Source organism: Oryx dammah, unplaced genomic scaffold (assembly GCF_014754425.2).
Source record: "Oryx dammah isolate SB20612 unplaced genomic scaffold, SCBI_Odam_1.1 HiC_scaffold_16, whole genome shotgun sequence".
NCBI classification, from domain to species: domain Eukaryota; kingdom Metazoa; phylum Chordata; class Mammalia; order Artiodactyla; family Bovidae; genus Oryx; species Oryx dammah.
This window is the reverse complement of record NW_024070200.1, coordinates 13,053,401-13,072,145: the sequence shown is the minus strand read 5'-3', so window position 1 is coordinate 13,072,145 and position 18,745 is coordinate 13,053,401. Positions and strand designations below refer to the sequence as shown.

General features: G+C 47.2%; 1 protein-coding gene across 3 annotated transcripts in view; it reads right to left on the bottom strand.

Annotated features, from left to right (window-relative positions):
• Positions 1–4,938: 4,938 nt before the first annotated feature.
• Positions 4,939–18,745, bottom strand: part of FBLN5 (fibulin 5) — an 87,151-nt gene continuing 73,344 nt past the window's right edge. For all 3 annotated transcript variants that reach the window (XM_040256629.1, XM_040256630.1, XM_040256628.1), the window contains 2 exons: positions 14,929–15,124; positions 4,939–5,908 (listed from right to left, as the gene is read on the bottom strand). In XM_040256629.1, the coding sequence (XP_040112563.1) occupies positions 5,747–5,908; positions 14,929–15,124 (358 nt within the window). In that variant the 3' untranslated portion in view covers positions 4,939–5,746. The remainder of the gene's footprint in view (positions 5,909–14,928; positions 15,125–18,745) is intronic.

Here is an 18,745-nt window from a genome sequence, read left to right as displayed (position 1 = left end):
TTCCACGTGCCTCATGGTCACAAATTCTTGCAGCACACCTGCAAGCTCTTCACCACTTACTTGAGAAAAGTCCTGGCTTTTTACGATGGAAAATGATGCCATGCGTCTTTAAAAGTGGTACTGAGGGCTCTGAGAAGGTTATACATTCCAAAGTTCCAACAGGAAAAAAGCAGGAAGCAAGACGGGCTAGCTCTCCCCACTCTGGCTAGATTCTGAGCTGAAAGGATCCTCTGGACTAACTGTGGTTTTACTGAAAAATGCCAATTATGATTTCAATAGTGCCTTTGCACATAAAAACGCTGCCTTTGCTGCAGTGTTACTGGCCCACAGCTCTGCTTTTCAGAAAGACTGGGAAAATGCTCTGTGGAAATGCCAAGCTTGGGGTGGACACTTCTGTGGGGTCTCTTTCAATGTGGAACTAGAAAGAAACGAAACAAAGTAAGACAACAGAAAAATGTAAGGCTACAGGATCACTGTAAAGAGCTAATTTATTTGCAAATACCACAGCTTGGTTTAAATGATGGGTACTTTCTTGGTAAAAGTTTTTAAGAGCAGAGAATGAAGACTGTAAGAGCGATCTGTGCTCCTCTTTAACACAGGGGGTTCAACCTGGTGCGGAGCTCTGTGACCACCTAGGGGGTGGGGTGGGGATGGGGCAGGAGGGAGGCTCACAGGGGCGGGGATATACGTATAGTTATGACTGATTTGCGTTGCTGTACAGCAGAAACCAACACAACATTATAAGGCAATTATCCTCCAATGAAAAATAAACTTAAAAAAGAAAGGGGCAATCCAAAATAGGGTAAGTTATAAATGGTTTGTACATTAAAGCTCAGAACTCAAGGCACGTGTTTGAAAGTATAGTAGCTATCGTGTGATAGAAGCCAGTTCTGCGACATCAAATGTATTCTCAGTAGAAAGTAGGAGAGGAAGAATTAGAAAAAAGGCTCAGTTGAAACCAAAACAACCCTCCCCAAACAAAAATTACTTTAAAATGGCATTCAGCAATCCAGTGACTCTCTGGTGGTCTTAAATCAGATTAATAAATTACCAGCTTAAATCTTGATAGATATCATAAGGATCTTAATATTTGCATCTATGCACAATTTACACTTACATTCACCTTACATTATTGCTCAAGAATATTTCAAATTCCTGGGAAAAAAAGGACTGCTAGTCACCCCCTGTCAACATGTCTTTCCCTCTTTGAGAGGACACCAACAACAAAATAATAGATCATTCCTGTGTTGACACCTGTTTTCTTACCCTAAGGATCAATTTCACTGATGGAAGCTGGCGAAGGTTCCTCACCAGGAATCATTAGCAAATCAAAGATTCTAACTAGATGCTGTCATTCCCCCACCCAGGGCCAAAAAAAAGAACAAAACACTACCAAAGTAATAAATCTTGTCTCAGTGCACTCCCTTTTGTCCTGAAGCTTCTTGGTTATTATTATTATTTTTTTACAAAACTTCTTTTAGTTATTTATGTCAGGGATTGTAATGAAGCTATCAGTGATCTGTTAAGTAAAGGCACTAAGAAATTTGAGAACAAAAACATCAACAAGAAGGAACAATCTGTATATCTGTGACAGGTGATGGGTATTGGCCAATTTCAAAACAATGAAGAGCTTTACTAAAGTCTGCTTTTTTTCCCCCTAGAGATGAAAGCATTGCATTTCAAAGTACATACCCACAGTATGTACCTCATATCCTAGAGAGAGAAAAAATCCAGCCTCAGTATCCTAGAGAGAGAAAAATTTCGGCTAACATTGATTTTGTGTTTCCTTTCAGTGTATTTAGTAACTCCTAAGCAGAGGCTTTTGAACTGTGGTGTTGGAGAAGACTCTTGAGAGTCCCTTGGACTGCAAGGAGATCCAACCAGTCCATTCTAAAGGAGATCAGTCCTGGGTGTTCATTGGAAGGACTGATGCTGAGGCTGAAACTCCAATACTTTGGCCACCTCATGCAAAGAGTTGACTCATTGGAAAAGACCCTGATGCTGGGAGGGATTGGGGGCAGGAGGAGAAGGGGACGACTGAGGATGAGATGGCTGAATGGCATCACCGACTCGATGGACATGAGTTTGGGTAAACTCCGGGAGTTGGTGATGGACAGGGAGGCCTGGCGTGCTGTGATTCATGGGGTCGCAAAGAGTCGGACACAACTGAGCGACTGAACTGAAGCAGAGGCATCCTAGTCTAAATTTTAAACACGTGCCTGACGATGTTCATAATTTTTGTTGTATGAACCAGGTATGTCTTAATAATTATGAAAATCTAATCCAAATCATTTTGTTCACACTGCTAAACTGCATCCAAAAAAATAAAAAATAAAAAAAATAATAAACTGCATCCACCATGATGTATTTCAGTTAGTTTTGTCTTGGAGGCTGCATCAATCCTTAGATATTCATAAATTTCTTATCGGGACCTCTATGTATCTTATTCATCTCTGAATCCAGAAACTGGCCCAACCCAAGTGGACTGGGTGGATGCTTAACCAAACTGTGTTCTCCTCTTACAATGAAGACTTTTTACAAACAAGATTTCATGTGTTGAGAGGGGAAAAAAGAATAGTTGCTCTTCGGTCATGTCATCTCTCTCTGGGGGACCCTCAGACCACCCTCTTGGGTTACCCAGATGAAGAGTTTGTACATATTACAGTAAATAATCAGTACACAAAAATACATTGAAACCACCAAATAAACAAAGTAATCAGACCAGCTGAAAAATTTTCACCATCTGGGAAAATAATACCCCAAGCACCAAGACAGTTACCTAAGAAAATTTCTAAGTATGTTACTCAGGCCTGAGAGGCAACAGGTAGGTGGATTCCATGCCAATTAGAAAGTGTTATGATTGGCAAATCGCTGTAAAACTCTAAAACTGCAGTTTAATGGAAACGCTGGCTGTCATCCCCAAAGTACATTTCAAGGAATCGCAGAACTTTAGAATTAAAGGCAGCTGAATGGAAGTTTTCATCCATATTGAACCCAGAAGATCAGGTGGTAACACAAGAACTTTTGTAGGTATCCCAATTCTTAATCTGGCATTTCTTCCACCACATAACCCTTCATTCCTCTGACAGAGCAGGGTTCATGTGACAAGCTACCGGCCCAGCTCAGAGATGGGGTAGAGTTGATGGGGTGGAGGGTGGGGGAACAGGCATGGAATGCCCTGATACCTCAAGTTCCAAGGGAACAGCTAGCCCCTGCAAACTCGAGCAGAAGGGGGCACAGTGCTGAGATTCGAAGAGCAGACTTACTCCTGGTCTTGTGAAAACAGTAACACTCAACTGTTCTCAAAGGGTGGCCGAAACCAACGGCTTTGGGTTCTGGGAGCCTCTGAAACTGTTTCCCAAATGTTTGGGGTTTAGCCCTACAGTACATACATGCTTTGCCCCAAGGCATCTTTCCCTTATTTTTTAGGCCCCAGTGTATTTTAAGGTAAATTGATCCCACATGCTTCTGATTCATTTACACTGAACTCATCAGGCTATTTGGAAAGAGCAATCTGAAGGCCAAGAAGCTCTTTGAGACTGCTTTTATGTGCCTTTTTTCTTAGAAACAGGAAGCCACGTCTTGACATGAACAAATAGAATGCAAACCCTTGAGACTCAGATCTGGTTCCAAAGGTGGCCCCTCTGAAACCCAAGGGTCCTCAAATCATCAAGACAAGGCTGCCCCTCCTACTTTTTCAGAAGTTAAAGGAAACATTACCCTCGTGGTGTTATGAGCCTGAATTAGTCCATTCGGAGCGGCTTGGCGCAGAGCTCACATAAGCCTTTGGCATTCTAACTCCACACCCATTCCTGACACCTAGGACTCCAACATGCAAGGGGAGCTCCAGGCCCAGGGCCATCTCCTCTTTCTGCTCTGCGGAGCTGGGCCTGCAAAACCTGGCAAGTTGATAGGAAGTTGCTCTTTTTATCTGAGCGGCAAAACTGGGCCGTTCAGTTGTTGATTTGTTGCTGGCGTTACTGTTAACATCACTTGAACCTGACAGAGGGGGCATAGTGGGAAATGGTTCGGAAAGGGTTCCTTTTAGGGAGGAAGAAATTAACATATCCCCTCCAGTGGCTGACCAGAACCAGGAAATGTTTGACTTTGCTTCCTCTCCTTTTAGTATATAAGAAGCCTGAGGTCCAACTCAGGCAAGATGGGTTTTGGGATATGCGTCAAAAGTCTCGGCCTGCAGACTTTTGAACAAAGTCGTCATTCTTTGCCCCAACAATTGGTCTCTCAATTTATTGACCTGTAGTGAGGCCAGCAGTGTGAGCTTGGACTCGGTAACAAGTTTGATCTCTGGGATGGGACACAAAGGCAGCTGTCCTAGTCCGTTCTCCCATCTGTGACCTGCTCTGTTGACTCCCTTTAATCCTGCCTGGGGTTCCAAGACTGAAAGGAATCCAGGTCACTGACTAGGAAAAAGACAACAAACTGTACAAGTAACTGAAAAGATGTTGAAGATAAAGGGGCCAGGGCTTCGTCCCATTTGTCTCCGTCTCTTTATACAGTGCACTCTCAACTCCACCCACTCATGAAGTTTTTAAAATTCTTAGGCCCTAGCTAAGAACAAGTAAATCAGAATCTCTGGGGGTAAGGCCCAGGAAGTCAAGTTTTTGTCTTGAAAACCCCACTGGTTATCCTACTATGCCGTCAGGGGTGAGGGCCACCGATTTAAAGCAACTTGAATACTTTCCTGTTCTGGAAAAGTACCTGGAAATAATCCACATCAGAGGGTTTGATCATTTTCTTCTAATGAAATGGACTAGGATTTGGGGTTGATGCTCTCCTCTCCCTCACTCCCATTTTGTTTTTAATGATGATCATGCTCTCTGGAGAGCTTTTCAAGCCAGTACCCAATAAACTAAAGAGAACTAGAACCAACCCCAAAGGCTGAATCATCTCTCATGTCAAAATGAACCAAACACAAGATCTCTTCAAATATTTAATCAGTTTGGAGACCTCTGCCTTCCAACCCAGTTGGGTAAAAATTCAAAAGAAAGCATGATGAAGGGGTCTTCAAAGAAAACACTGGACTAAAATGGAGAGGAGACTGGGTTTGGGAAGACAGAATATAACATGTGCCTTATGACCTTTTGAAGGCATTCTACCATGGATTAAAAATACTAATCATCATCAAAATGAACAAGAAAGGATTAAACGGTTATACAAATTTAAGGACAACTAAAACTTCTCTTATGGCTGAAAATACCAGACATGGCTTTGAAATAGACTCTTTAAAAACCTTTAGATCATTCTGTGGTTTCTTTCTATAGCCTTCTGTACATGCAAGAAGCAAGCTAGCTACACCTAGCATCCCCAGGAGCTTTGGGGGGCCTTGGCAAAGAAGCAATCAGTGAGAGATAGAGAGAAGGCCTGGAGGAAGTGAGAGGAAGTGGTTCACAGTTTTTGAACATGGACTCAGACCCCGCAAACCTAATCTATTTTCTTTGAAAGCTATGGAAATAAACTGAAGGCCTTGAAAAATCACCGTCGATCTCAGGTCAGTGTGCCAATGATAATGCTTTTCGATAACTGTGTCATAGAAACTGGGGAAGTATGTCCTTCAAAGTGATGGGTCTGTAATAATAGAGGCGTGGTCGGGACTCATGCTGACTCCTCAGGAGACATTCAGCCGAAAAGGCCTCACGTCTGCCTCACTCTCGAGCTCTCTCTGGTTTCTCTGCTTCTCTGTCCCTTGGTGCAGTTGGAGGCAGTGTCAGAGGCTGCGGCCCGGTGCTCAGAACGGGTACTGGGATACATATATCCGCAGTCGGATCACAGAGCTGCCTCTGAAGTTGATGACGGTGTTGACCGTGATCATTTCCAAGTCCAGTTGTATGTCTCGGGGCCCTTTGATGGGGCGAGTCATCACCAGGGTGGCACTGATGGGGCCCGTTTGCTGTGGACGGAACCAGGTATACAAGTTAGAGAAGGTCTGACTGGCTGAAGGAGCCAAGGGTAAGCTTGACTCTGGAAGCTGTTAAACAGCAGCAAATGGTACAGATGAGCCTGTTTGTAGGAACAGGAATAGAGACGCAGATGGTGGACACAGAGCGGGGAAGGGAGCTTGGGAGAAGTATTGATATATATACAGTATCATGTGTAAAATAGATAGCGAGAGGCTACTGTATAGCACAGGGAGCTCAGCTCAGTCCTCTGTGATGACCTACCTATAAGGGTGGGATGAGAGTGGTGGGAGGGAGGCTCGAGAGGGAGAGGATATATGTATACCTAAAGCTGATTCATGTTGTACAGCAGAAACTAACACATTGTAAAGCAATTATACTCCAATAATAAAATTTTTAGAAAAAGGAAACAAACAATGGTAGAAAGGGTGAGGAAAGCCTTCAGGTGACATGGCCTCTGGGACAGTCACCAAAGCCGAAGTCAAGTGGTCTGGTCACAGCCAGCCTCTGTAGCCCCGATCGGGGTGCTCCCCCTTGCCCACTGCCAGCAGACTGGCATCCCTTGATGCCCTCCTGCCTGACTTTGCTCATGTTCCCCTGGCTTCTCCCTGCTGCCCCTTTAGGTCTCACTGAAATATCACCTCCTCAGAGGAGCTTCTCTGCTCTTCCCAATTTAATTCAGGTCACTGTGACCCTCTGCCAGTGCACCCCCTACTTTACCAAGGAAGAAGAGTGTTCATTATCACACGTCATCATCCACGCTATTTACCAGGTCCATGTCTGATGTCTAGGTCCACACTAGACTGGGGGTGGGTTTTCCACCGCTGAGTCCTCCAGAACCCAGAATAATGCCTGGCATGTGGTAAATGTTCAGTGACTGGGTCTTGAATGAAAGAACAAACAGTTGCCCGAACTATGTGACTCCAGGCTGTCACTTCACCTCTCTGGACCTCCTCTCTAAAAGGAGAGTTTGTACCAGATCAGTAGTTGCCAAGTAAACAGGTCCATAGCACCTGGGACACTTTTTAAACTAACAATTCCAGGGGCCCATTCCAAGATTTTCTGCTGTAGTGGATTTTTTTTTGATGCTGCCTGGGGAAGTGTGACTTGTTTACCAGCCTCCAGGTGGTTCCGAGTGCAGCCTCTGCTGGAGCTTCTGGCTGTACACACCACACCCCCTGCCCTGCAGCTTCATCACTCTGGGAATCTATCTCTGTCGTCCTGATAGCTTCATGTGAGCTTTTTCCCTCCACTGAATCTTTTCCTAAAGTTTTGAAGGTGGTGAGGAGAGAAGACTGACATAACTGAGCTTCTGCTATGTGTGAAGCACTCTTCCGGCCACTTTTATGTACATATTCTGGTTTAATCACTATAAAAGCTCTGAAAGGCCTGGCTACTCAAAGTGTGGACCTTGGACTAGCAGTATCAGCATCACCAAGGCACTTATGAGTGTTGCAAGACCTCAGCACCCGCCTAAGGCATACTAAGCCAGAATCTGTAGCTTAATACAATCTGCAGGTGATCCATGGGCACATCAACAATTAAGGGGTGCTCATCTAAAAGCACAGGACCCAGTCTGGGGACCCTAGCTGTCATACTAAAGGTATGTCTCGTTATCCCCTTGTTGTTCCTTGTGAACTGAGTCTCCATAAGTTAAGTCACTGCTTAGGGTCACTAGACCACTTATGGGCAGGGACATGGGGTTCCATTCCAGTGCTTTTGACCACAAACTCCAGGCTTTTTTCACTACACAACAATTATCAGAAAAGACTGATATGTGTTTTATTTCTCCCTAGCACTGCCCTAAAGGACAAATACTCAGAGGGCCAGTGCAATGGCCAGAGAGTAGGTCCCTGGAAAGGAAACAGCACAAGGGAACAGGACATGCTGGACGATCCCTTCCTACACGTTGCAAAGCCCGGCGCTGTGTCCAGAAACAAAGCAACAAGCTCTGCAAAATCAAGAAACTTGGCTTGTTTAAAGCCACACCAGACATTTTATCTGTCTCCATGAAGGGAGAGCTCCCCATAAAGTTCTGGACATCCCCAAGAGCTGCCACAGGTATGACAAGGGCAGGGCAGGCAGACAGGTGCCACCCAGGTAGTGGGACCTCCCCTGTCCTCTGGGCTATCAGCAGCCTGACACCACATAACTTCCTCTTGGCATCAGTTCCCTCTGTTCCCGTCAGCATCCGTGCAATTGGCACCCTCTCATACAGAGGATCGTTCCGACTTCCTTCTCAACTCTTGAAAAACCTTGGAGCCCTGGGCTAGGACTTCAGAGGGTACAGCCATACAGGGAAATGCCCAGGGCATTTACAGATCTAAATATCTCACCAGCTTTCACTGTTTACACAAACAAAGGCCTGGGGTTGAGGACCCTGAGCTGTGGGCAGGCTTGGGCAAGCTGCAGAGGGTTGCAGAGCCAGGGACTGGGAGTGGGACAGCTGGAAACGTCCCAGTTGTTCCTTTGGACTGTCCTTGTAAATGTCTCCAGAGTGTGAGAGCATCACTGCCTCTTCTATTTGGAAGTGGTCTTAGAGATCAACCAGTCTGATCCCCAGCAGGATCAGATATGCAGTAGCCTGAGAAAGGCCCGCCCACAAGCACATGGAGGACTCAAGTGTCTGCCAAGTTTGCTGAGGACAGATATCGCCACTCCTCACTAGGCTTTTAGGGCAGACCCAGGGCATTCATGAAATGGGCCCCCTTTAGAGGCTCTGGTCATTAGTGGACTTGGTGATCACTTGGTACAAAATGATGATGGTGGTCATGGTTGATACTCAGCATTTGGCTAAGACTTGGGCTTCCCTGTTGGCTCAGATGGTAAAGACTCTCCCTGCAATGTGGGAGACTCAGGTTTGATCTCTGAGTCAGGAAGATTCCTTGGAGAGGGGAAGGGCTACCCACTTCAGCATTCTTGCCTGGAGAATCCCCTGGACAGAGGGGCCTGGTGAGCTACAGTCCATGGGATCGCAAAGAGTCAGACATGACTGAGTGACTGACACTTTCCCTTTCTTTTGCATACATCTCCTTTTTAATCTTTATAACCCTACAAAGTAAGTAGGTTAAGTATATTAGCACATGGTACTAGAGAATCTGACTCCAAAAATCAAGCTTCTAGCCATTAAACTCAGATAAGTTCTCAGTATCTCTCCATTTCCAGACCATCCCAGGCACTTAGTCTACTTGAGAATCACTCCTTTGAATTGTAAATATTTGCCTGGTTGTTTTTCCCTCCCCTCATAATGGGCAGAAGCCAAGTGTTCCTAAACTCTCAGAGCTGCCAATGTAGTAGAGCTGAATTAACATCAATGACAGAAGGTGGAGCGAGTCGCAATGCCAGTGAAGGGGCCCACAGGGGAGTAGCTTGCAAACAGCCCACCTGACCGTCTGTCTTCTTGGGCCTGCCCCCACACAGGCTCAGGTTTTTCCTGAGTCAACCAGCAAGATGGCATTGTCTGATGCAGGGCAAGCAGCCAGGCCACAGCAAGTCAGCTTCCCCTGGTCCCGTCACCTGATCTCCATGCCCTTTGGCACAGTTTGTGCCCCGTGACCATGTTCCTTCTTCCCGTCCTAACTGTCCCTAAGTCACCTGGCCAAAGCCAGTCACCAGTTGTCTGTCCAGGTCTCAGTGGGAGACAGAGTGCCAACAGGGGCTCATGAAAGGGATGTGTGTGTACGTGTGTGTGTGCACCTGTGTGTGTGCATGTGTGGATGTACCTGTGCACATGAGCAACTGTATGAGTGTGTGTACACGTGTATGTACAGGCATGTGTGCATGTGTGTGTACATTTGTGGGTACGTATGTGTGTGGCTTGCCTGCTGTGAGAAATGAAGCTCTTCTTAGGAGACTGTAACACCATCAGTGACACTCAGGGTGGCAGAGCCTGAACAGCCATCAACACCCACGCCCTGACAAGATGCTGCAGTCCCTTGGGCATCTCCAGCATGTCCAACCTTGCCAGGGCCCAACAGCCCACAACCTCCTAACAACAGTAGCAGCAGCTGCAGAAATGACTCTACCAGTACAATCATAATCAGTGCTTATTGGACACTTTCTATTGTGATTAGATGTTAAAGGAGAGTTATTTGTTACCTCAATTTTGGCTGAGACCCCAAAGCTAGACAAGTACTCCACATCCTAAAGAGAAATGTGAGAGTATGTATAGATACTAGTGGCACACTGTCTGGGTTCTAATCCTGCGCTGGGATTTGCTAAGCTGTAAGATCTGGGGCAAGTTCCTTCAACTCTTGGTGTCTCAGTGCTCTCTGTAAAGTCAGGGAGAGCAAGCAAGCTCTAGCAGTGGTCCCCAACCTTCTGGGCACCAGGGACCGGTTTTGTGGAAGACCGGAAGGTGGGGGATGGTTTCAGGATGATTCAAGTGCATTACATTTATTGTGCATTTTATTTCTACTATTAGTACATCAGCTCCACCTCAGATCAGGCAGTAGATCCCGGAGGCTGGGGACCCCTGCCCTAGAGAACAGGGCTGTGATGAAGATGAGAGCAGTGATATATGGAAAATACTTGGCATATGTCCCACACCATACAGGATGAGCTGCCACTGCTCTTTGTGTAGTTGCTCCTGCTGTTGTCTTTCAGGACTTGAAGGCCATGGCCCAGCGCCAGATCTGTTTCTCTCTGTCACCTCCAGCCTGTATAAGTGTATCAGACACACTTACCAGCCCCCAGATCAAGCTTTCAATGTGGCTCCTCTGAGGTTAAGGGTCCAGAGAGTGCACTGGACTCTCCCGGAGAAGAGAGCCCAGAGATGCTGTGCACCACGCAGGGGACAGGGGGCTGAGGGGAAGCCGGCGGTTGGTGTCCTGAAGGCCCAGTGCAAGGTCTGCCCGCCAGGGTGAGGCAACACCCACACATGCAGACTTTCTGAGAGAGCAGTTTGGGGTGGCAAGCAGCCAACCAGAGGCCCTCGCCCACACCTGGGAATGGTCAGTGCAAAGTCCTCAGGGAAGTCTCCAAAGAACCGACAAAGCATCCCATGAAAGCAAGAGCATTTGGGTCCCAGAAGAGAGCACCAGGTCCTGCCTACAATGGCAACAAGGGAGTAAGACCCTGGCCCCCCTCACCGCCTCCCTTCCACCATCTGTACCCCCAAAACCCCAGAGGAGGAGCCAGGTCAGCACCATCAGTGAGGAAAGGGGAAGAGGAAGGCAGGAAAGAGGCCAAGCTGGCAGGGAGGGCGGGGGGAGGCGGGGACTTTACACTGAGAGACTGGGTGGTTGGCTTCTACCTAAAGCAGCTGGGACTTCTGATATGGGGGAGAGAGACAGTTCAATAGTAACTGAGAGCATCTGTGAATCCTATGGGCTGAGAGCTCACCCAGGTGTGTGCAGGTTCAAAATAGCCAGAGGAGAAATAGATATTGAGAGTTTCATCCTGCTTGTTTGATAAAAAAACAGCTGCTCTGTACTCCAGGCACTGGGCTAAGTAGATGATCTCATCCAATCCCAGAGAAGATACTGTCATTATCCCCTCTATACAGATAAGGATGGCTTCCCAGGTGGCACTAGGGGTACAGGACCTGCCTGCCAATGCAGGAGATGTAAGAGATGTGTGTTCGATCCCTGGGTCGGGAAGATCCCCTGGAGAAGGAAATGGCAACCCACTCCAGTATTCTTGCGTGGAAAATCCCATGGTCAGAGGAGCCTGGCGGACTACAGACCATAGGGTTGCAAAGAGTCGGACACGACTGAAGTGACTTAGCATGCACAGATGAGGAAACTGAGGCTCAGAGAGGTTAGAGTGTGTGTCCAAGGCCATAGGGTTGGTGAGTTGTAGAAGAAAATGAGGTGGGTCAGCCTGACTCCACAGCCCATGACTGCGTGGCCTCCTGAGGAGGGCACTGCTGCTTTGCACAATGTGGCGAGGGAAACCCTACCTCCTCCTGCAGGGAGGCTGCCTGGCTTCACAGAGCCCCTACACCGGGCCTGTCTTCTCTTCCCAAGAGCAGCCTTTAGGACCTTTCCAGCCAGGATCCAGCTTCCCATCCCTAAGTTCCTTCAGCCATTCCCAGGGCAGGTCTGTGTGCCCTCATCCCCTTTGTGTCCTGGCATCCTCAGTTGAATAAATGCTAACAAATTAGGGGCCTTCTCAATGTTCTCCAGAGAGAGAGCAAACCACATACAGCTCAAAGTTTTGTGAGTTTGAAGGGTCCCCTTGTCGCCATAACAATCCAGGCACTAGAGTAAGCTCGCAGGAAGGGGCCCCCCTCCTGGTCACTCGCCTGCAGAAGACGATCTTCCTCCCCCGCCATCATGGGGCAACTCTTACAAGTCAGCTACACAGGTAACATCTGAATCAAGGGGATTTCAGTAGGTGGTGACCTGGCCAAGACAAGGCCACTTCCTACAGAGCTTCTATTCTGCTGGGCTGAAAACTAAAGCAGCTGATATAGGTGATGGTATTTGAAATCCCTGAGAGGGGCATCTTTGTACCCTATGATTGGCACCAGCTGTGTCTGTACGGACGACAGAGGCCAGATTGGAGAGTGCTGGCAGGCTGGGCTTATGCTCAAGGGGCTTATGCAAGCCCACAGGGGCGGGCAGAGGTGGGTTCTGCTGGATGGCCATGGCTGATGGGAACGCGGGAAGGACTGACAGAGACGCAGCTCCATCTGTTTCATCTTGAGAAGTTCCTCTACCCTCAGCTCATTCCGTCTTTTTACAAATCCCGTGACCCCACTACACTGTTCTAGAGATGCTGGGTCCACAGGTGCGTTATCACATGTGACCTGGCTCTGTTAGAGTCTTGCCAAAAACATATTAGTGAGGAAAAAGATACTCGCCCCTGAGGCCTTTGCTAATCTGTTCTAATCCTGCTTCTGAAACCTCTCTGTTTTCAGATCGTCCCAGCCCCAGAGGCAAAGACTGGAAGACAGGGGCTTCGGAGAGGGTGACGAGAGCTCAGACTCTTGGTCCTTTCACCAGCCCACAGGCTGAAGCTGTGAACTTCTGAGTGCCCCACACTGACCCTGGAGGACCACATACTGTGTTCATTAGAAATGCAGACTCCCAAGGGGAATCATGGCCCCCAAGGGTATCAAGTCCTAATCTCTGGACCCTATAAATATTACCTTATATGGAAACAGGATCTTTGCAGATGGGATTAAGTTAAGGATCTCAACACAGGGGGATTATCCTGGATTATCTGGGTAGGCCCTAAATACAATGACAAGTGACATTCTAAGAGACAGGGGGAGATTTGATACACACAGAAGAGGAGGAGGGACTGTGACAACAGATGCAGAGATTGGAGTGGTGTGGTCACAAATCAAGAAAGACTGGCAGCACCAGAAGCTGGAAGAGACAAGGAATGGATTCTCCTCTGTAGCCTCTGGAGGGAGCACAGCCCTGCTGACATCTTGATTTCAGCACGTGTGTGGGTATGCTAAGTCACTTCAGTTGTGTCTGACTCTTTGACCCCATGGACAGGCTGCTCTATCCATGGGATTCTCTAGGCAAGAATACTGGAGTGGGTTGCCATGCCCTCCTTCAGGGGATCTTCCCGACCCACGGATGGAACCCGCATCTCTTACATCTCCTGAATTGGCAAGTAGGTTCTTTACCACGAGTGCCACCTGGGAAGTCCAGAGCAGTGGGTAGATTCTAGCACAGTGACAATGATTTCAGACTTCTGGCTTCCAGAATAAATTCCTGTTGTCCTAAGCCATCAAGCTGGTGACAATTTGTTATAGCAGCCATCAGAAACCGATACACTAGGTCTTAGTCACCATCTTCTGAAATAAATTATCTAGAGAGGAAGTTCTGGGATTCACTTTTTCAACAAGCATCCAAATTCACACTGAAATGTGAAAAACATAGCTGTAAGACAGTGGGCTCCAAAGACATGTGATTACTCCAGAGGTTGAGGGAAATGAAGCTCAATAATAGAAATGGTACAGTATCACATGTGTGTAATTTACAAATAAGCAAATACATTTAGGATGTGTGCTCTAAAATTTGTTCCTGATTAAATCCACATCAATTTATCCTGATATGGCTAAATTGATGCTAGCCAACCAAACTTTCTACAGTGACAGAAATGTTCTATATCCAAGCTAATACAACAGCCACATGTTGCTACTGAGCCCCTGAAATGTGGTTAGTGCAACGAAAGAAACTAATTTTTAATTTTGCTTATTTTACTTCATTTTCATTAGCTTAAATTTAAAGAAACATATGGCTACTGTGTTGGACAACACAGGTGGAGCCCACTTCTTTGAGGAATGCCTTTAAGTTCACAGCTATGTAAGTGCCATGAAGGCAGGGATTCGGGACCATTTTGTTCATTGCTGTAGTCAGTTTCTAGAAGCAAACAGTAGGGACTTGATGCGTGTGTGAGTGGATGCTCAGTTGCTTCAGCCGTGTTGGACTCTTTTGTGACCCCATGGACTGTAGCCTGCCAGGGTCCTCTGTCCATGGAATTTTCCAGACAAGAATACTGGAGTGGGTTTCCTCCTCCAGGGGATCTTCCCGTCCCAGGGATCGAACCTGTCTCCCCTACAGCTCCTGCATTAGTAGACAGATTCTTTACCACTGAGTCACCTGGGAAGCCCAGGGACTTGAAAGAATATACATATATAGACATAGATATAGATATGTCTATATCTGTAAATATAACTGAATCACGTTGCTATACACCTGAAACTAACACAACATTGTAAATTGTCTATACTTCAATTTTTTAAAAATGGTTAAAAAAAATACAAAGAATTGCAGGAAGAAAGAGACCTACCATTGCATCTTGGCCTAATTTCTCATTGCATAGGTAAGGATCCTGAGGCTCACAGAGGGGGAGCAACTTTCTCAAGGCCACTCAGAAAGTGAGAGGAACCAGGACAGTGGAGTCCTGACTCCCATCCACTTTCCCCTCCTGCCTCCACACCCATCCCTCCAAACTGCACTCTGGCCTGTTTCTAGAAGCACACTCCAGGCTAGACAAGAGAACACCTTGCGGAAGATGGTGACTACCACTCAGCACCCCCTCTTACCCGCATATAGAATTCTCTGCCCTCATTCCCAGACTTGATCTGGAAAATGTAATAAGCCCCAGGGTAGCGGGTCGTTGCTTGCATTTGGAAGATGTCAGCGGGAACAGAGCGTCCTGACACCACGTCCATATCCCGGTACAAGATGGTGAAGGGCTGGTCTCTGCAGCCAGGATTCTCCGCGGGACACATGCAGCGGCTGTTGGGAAGGGAAATCGTGTGAGAAAGTGGCAGATCCTTTCCAGATGCTGGTTGTACCTACCTCTGTGCTTGAAACATGGAAAAGGAGGACACCCTATTTCTACCATCCAAATGCTGTGACTGTGGAGGCCCTCTCCTTCTGTCTCTGGTCTAAAAACTCTCCAGCGTGTAGGTGAGCCCTCTGTTTCCTAGAGAACGGCCTGTTCTGGCCAATCAGGTAGTCCTGTTACTAAAGCATAACCCTGAGTTGTCTGGTTTTCAGAACACTGGGACATCCTGTAATGTACTTCATGTTAGTCACATACTTAGTTGGCAAAAGCGTGCTGCATAGCCCTTCACTTCCCAATCATCCATACTCATTGAGAAGCTTTAAAAGTGAGAAATTACAATAGATTGATGGGTCTTGAGTGGTCTTTTTACATTTTCTATTGTACTTACCCCAGTCTGTGTGGAATAGAATTGGGTATTTCCTTTCCCTAAACAAAGCATCAAAACTCACTATATACAAGATACATTAGGACAGGACTTTCAGATGTTAGGACATTTATTGCAATGATAAATTTAATGATCTTAAATTCACTCTTTAATAGGAGAAATAAATCATAGATGTAAATATGTCTGATACAAAGCATCTCATTTGAAACACTAGAAATAGCATAGACTAACTATGTATATATTTAACATAGTATAAAGTTGACTCATTACCAAGGTATGCGTTTTACAGCGGAGAAGGCAATGGCACCCCACTCCAGTACTCTTGCCTGGAAAATACCATGGATGGAGGAGCCTGGTAGGCTGCAGTCCATGGGGTCGCTAGGAGTCGGACACGACTGAGCGACTTCACTTTCACTTTTCATTTTCCTGCATTGGAGAAGGAAATGGCAACCCACTCCAGTGTTCTTGCCTGGAGAATCCCAGGGACGGAGGAGCCTGGTGGGCTGCCATCTATGGGGTCGCACAGAGTCGGACACGACTGAAGCGACTTAGCAGCAGCAGCAGCAGCGTTTTACAGACACCTCTGGATTTATCTTGAATCAACCCCCATCTCTCCCCTCATTCCTGAGATTCCCCCTAGGGGTCCGAGTGCATAACAAGATGAGGATATCTGTTGATCTATGCACTGGAGAAGGAAATGGCAACCCCCTCCAGTGTTCTTGCCTGGAGAATCCCAGGGACGGGGGAGCCTGGTAGGCTTCCACCTATGGAGTCACACAGAGTTGGACACGACTGAAGTGACTTAGCAGCAGCAGCATGCCTTGGTGGCCAAAACGGGGAGTAAGTTTTGCTGTTTCTGTCACTCTCCCCTGACTTCCAATCCATCTTCAAAATCTATCCATTCTATTTCTAAAATGTAGTCCAAATCCAGCTACTCCATCTCCACTGTCCGTGCCCCGCCTCGCTGTCTCACCTGGACCTTGTGACAGCCTCCTTGATGGAACGGAAGGCTCTCCCACTCCAACCCATTACAGCGCAGGCAGAGTGCCCTTGGTCAAACATAAATCAGATTATGTCTGTATCCCGCTTCAAAGGTTCTACAGTGGCACCCATTGCAACTTGGATTAAAAACCAAACACATACTCTAACCTCTAAAACCTCATGGGGTCTGGTCTCTGTTAGTTTCTCTAACTTCCTCACAGGTCACTGTCCATGTCATTGATGAGGCTGCAGCTTCTTCCCGCCCCTGAAGTCATCAAGGTCACTCTTGTCTGATAGTCTTAAACACGCTGTTCCCTCTGCTCTTCTACTCTGTTAACATCGACTCACCTTTCCATTCCAGCTCAAGGGTCATTTACTCAGAGGGGCTTTTAGACTCCCCAGATTAGACCAAGTCCAGCCTACTCTTTCACTTTGTAAATTTCCATTCTTCCTGTTCCCAGCCCCTACTACCATCAAGGGTCATGGATTCATTATGTGACCATTTGTTCACTGTCTTTCTCCTCCACCAGCATAAGAACAAACACCATAGCACCTGGCATTGGGCACAGACCAGGAGTTCGACTAACACTTAATAAGTGAGTGTATAAAAAGAATTTTTAGGGCCTTCCCTGGTGGCTCAGTGGTAAAGAATCTGCCTGCAGGAGAGGTTGGATCCACATGCAGGAAGTACTATGGGTTCTATTCCTCGTCTGGGAAAATCCCATATGCCAAAGAGCAATTAAGCCCATGTGCCAAGAGAAGCCACCGCAATGAGAAACCCTCGTACTGCAAAGGAAGAGTAGCCCCTGCTAACCGCAGCTAAAGAAGAGCCTGAGAAGCAATGAAGACCCAGCACAGCCAAAAATAAACAAATAAATATAATTACTTTTTAAAAAGGAATTTTTTAAGTTTTGGTTTTTTTTTTTAAGGCTCCATCCAAACAGCCAAGTCAAGATGTTCCGGGTGCCAAAATAGCCACATTAAAATGTCACGTGTCACACAGAAACTAATTGCTTTCTAAAAGAGATTTGGAGGAGGGAGAGATGGCTCCCAGCTGAAGAGGATCGCAAACAGCTGGGAGGTGGCATTGGCAGCCAGATCTGAAAGATGGGCCGGGTCTGTCCCTGTGGCAATGGCAGGAAAGCCGTCCATGTGCAGAAAACGTGTGCACAGAAGCCAGGAGGTGGGACATTCCGGGGTGTGGGTGAAGGTGAGAGCAGGTCATGCTCAGGTTGGCAGGAATACAGGACATCTGAACAAAGAAATGAGCTGGATAAGGGCGGCTGGAGTGAAACTGGAATGGGGCCTGGAGGCAGGGTGCAGGAGTCTCCCAGGGCTCTCAGCGGCTTGTCAGGGCCCCGGCAGTAACACCGGCTCAGGGCGGGTCCTTACCACAGACAACTGAGACCTGGAGAAACCCAGGGACAACCAGGAATGGGAGTTGGTGAGGGTGGAGTTCTGCTCTGCCACAAAGGGCCCTGGAACCAGAAATCAAAGAACACTGTTCCACAGGGCTACTTAGAAGCACAGCTCTTAGCAGCCAGCAAAGACTCCTTTAGGACCTGTCTGTTCCTGCTTTGTCTTCTTCTGCCATATAGCTCTGGCTTTTGCTCAGAGCGGGAAGCACACTAGTAAGGCGTGAATTCCTCTTAGGAGCTGTGTCCTTAGAGGGCATGCACGATGGACGTGTCCATTCATCCCTGTATCCCAGTTGGGAGGGCTGGGAGCTATGGGGGTGGTAAACAGGTGACTGGAAGGGAGGAGGGCAGAAGACATCTGTGTGTGTGTGTGCGCGCGCGCGCACGTGCACCTGTTGCAATGCATTCAGGCTGCAGTGGAACTGAGAGTTAAATAGGAACTGAACAGTAAGAAGAGGAATTCCTAGTACACAGGGGCAGAAAACCACTGTTCTAGTGTGTTCACTCTGTAGAGGTTCTCTTCACTTCGGTTCTCACCTCAGCTAAATATTTGCCATCTGGTGATTTCATTCAATCACTATTGTGACATCAAAAACTTGATTAGAGCAAGCTAGGTACCCTCAGTTAACGAGAACTCTCTAGCAACCTGTCCAGCCCCTCGCTACTCCCAACAAGGTCCAGGAAGACTGGAAGCATCCATTTCACCTGGCGGCTTGTCTGCAAGGCCGAGTCTCACACCAGAGCAGGCCCACGGAATCAGAACTGGGCCACTAACAAGATCCCTG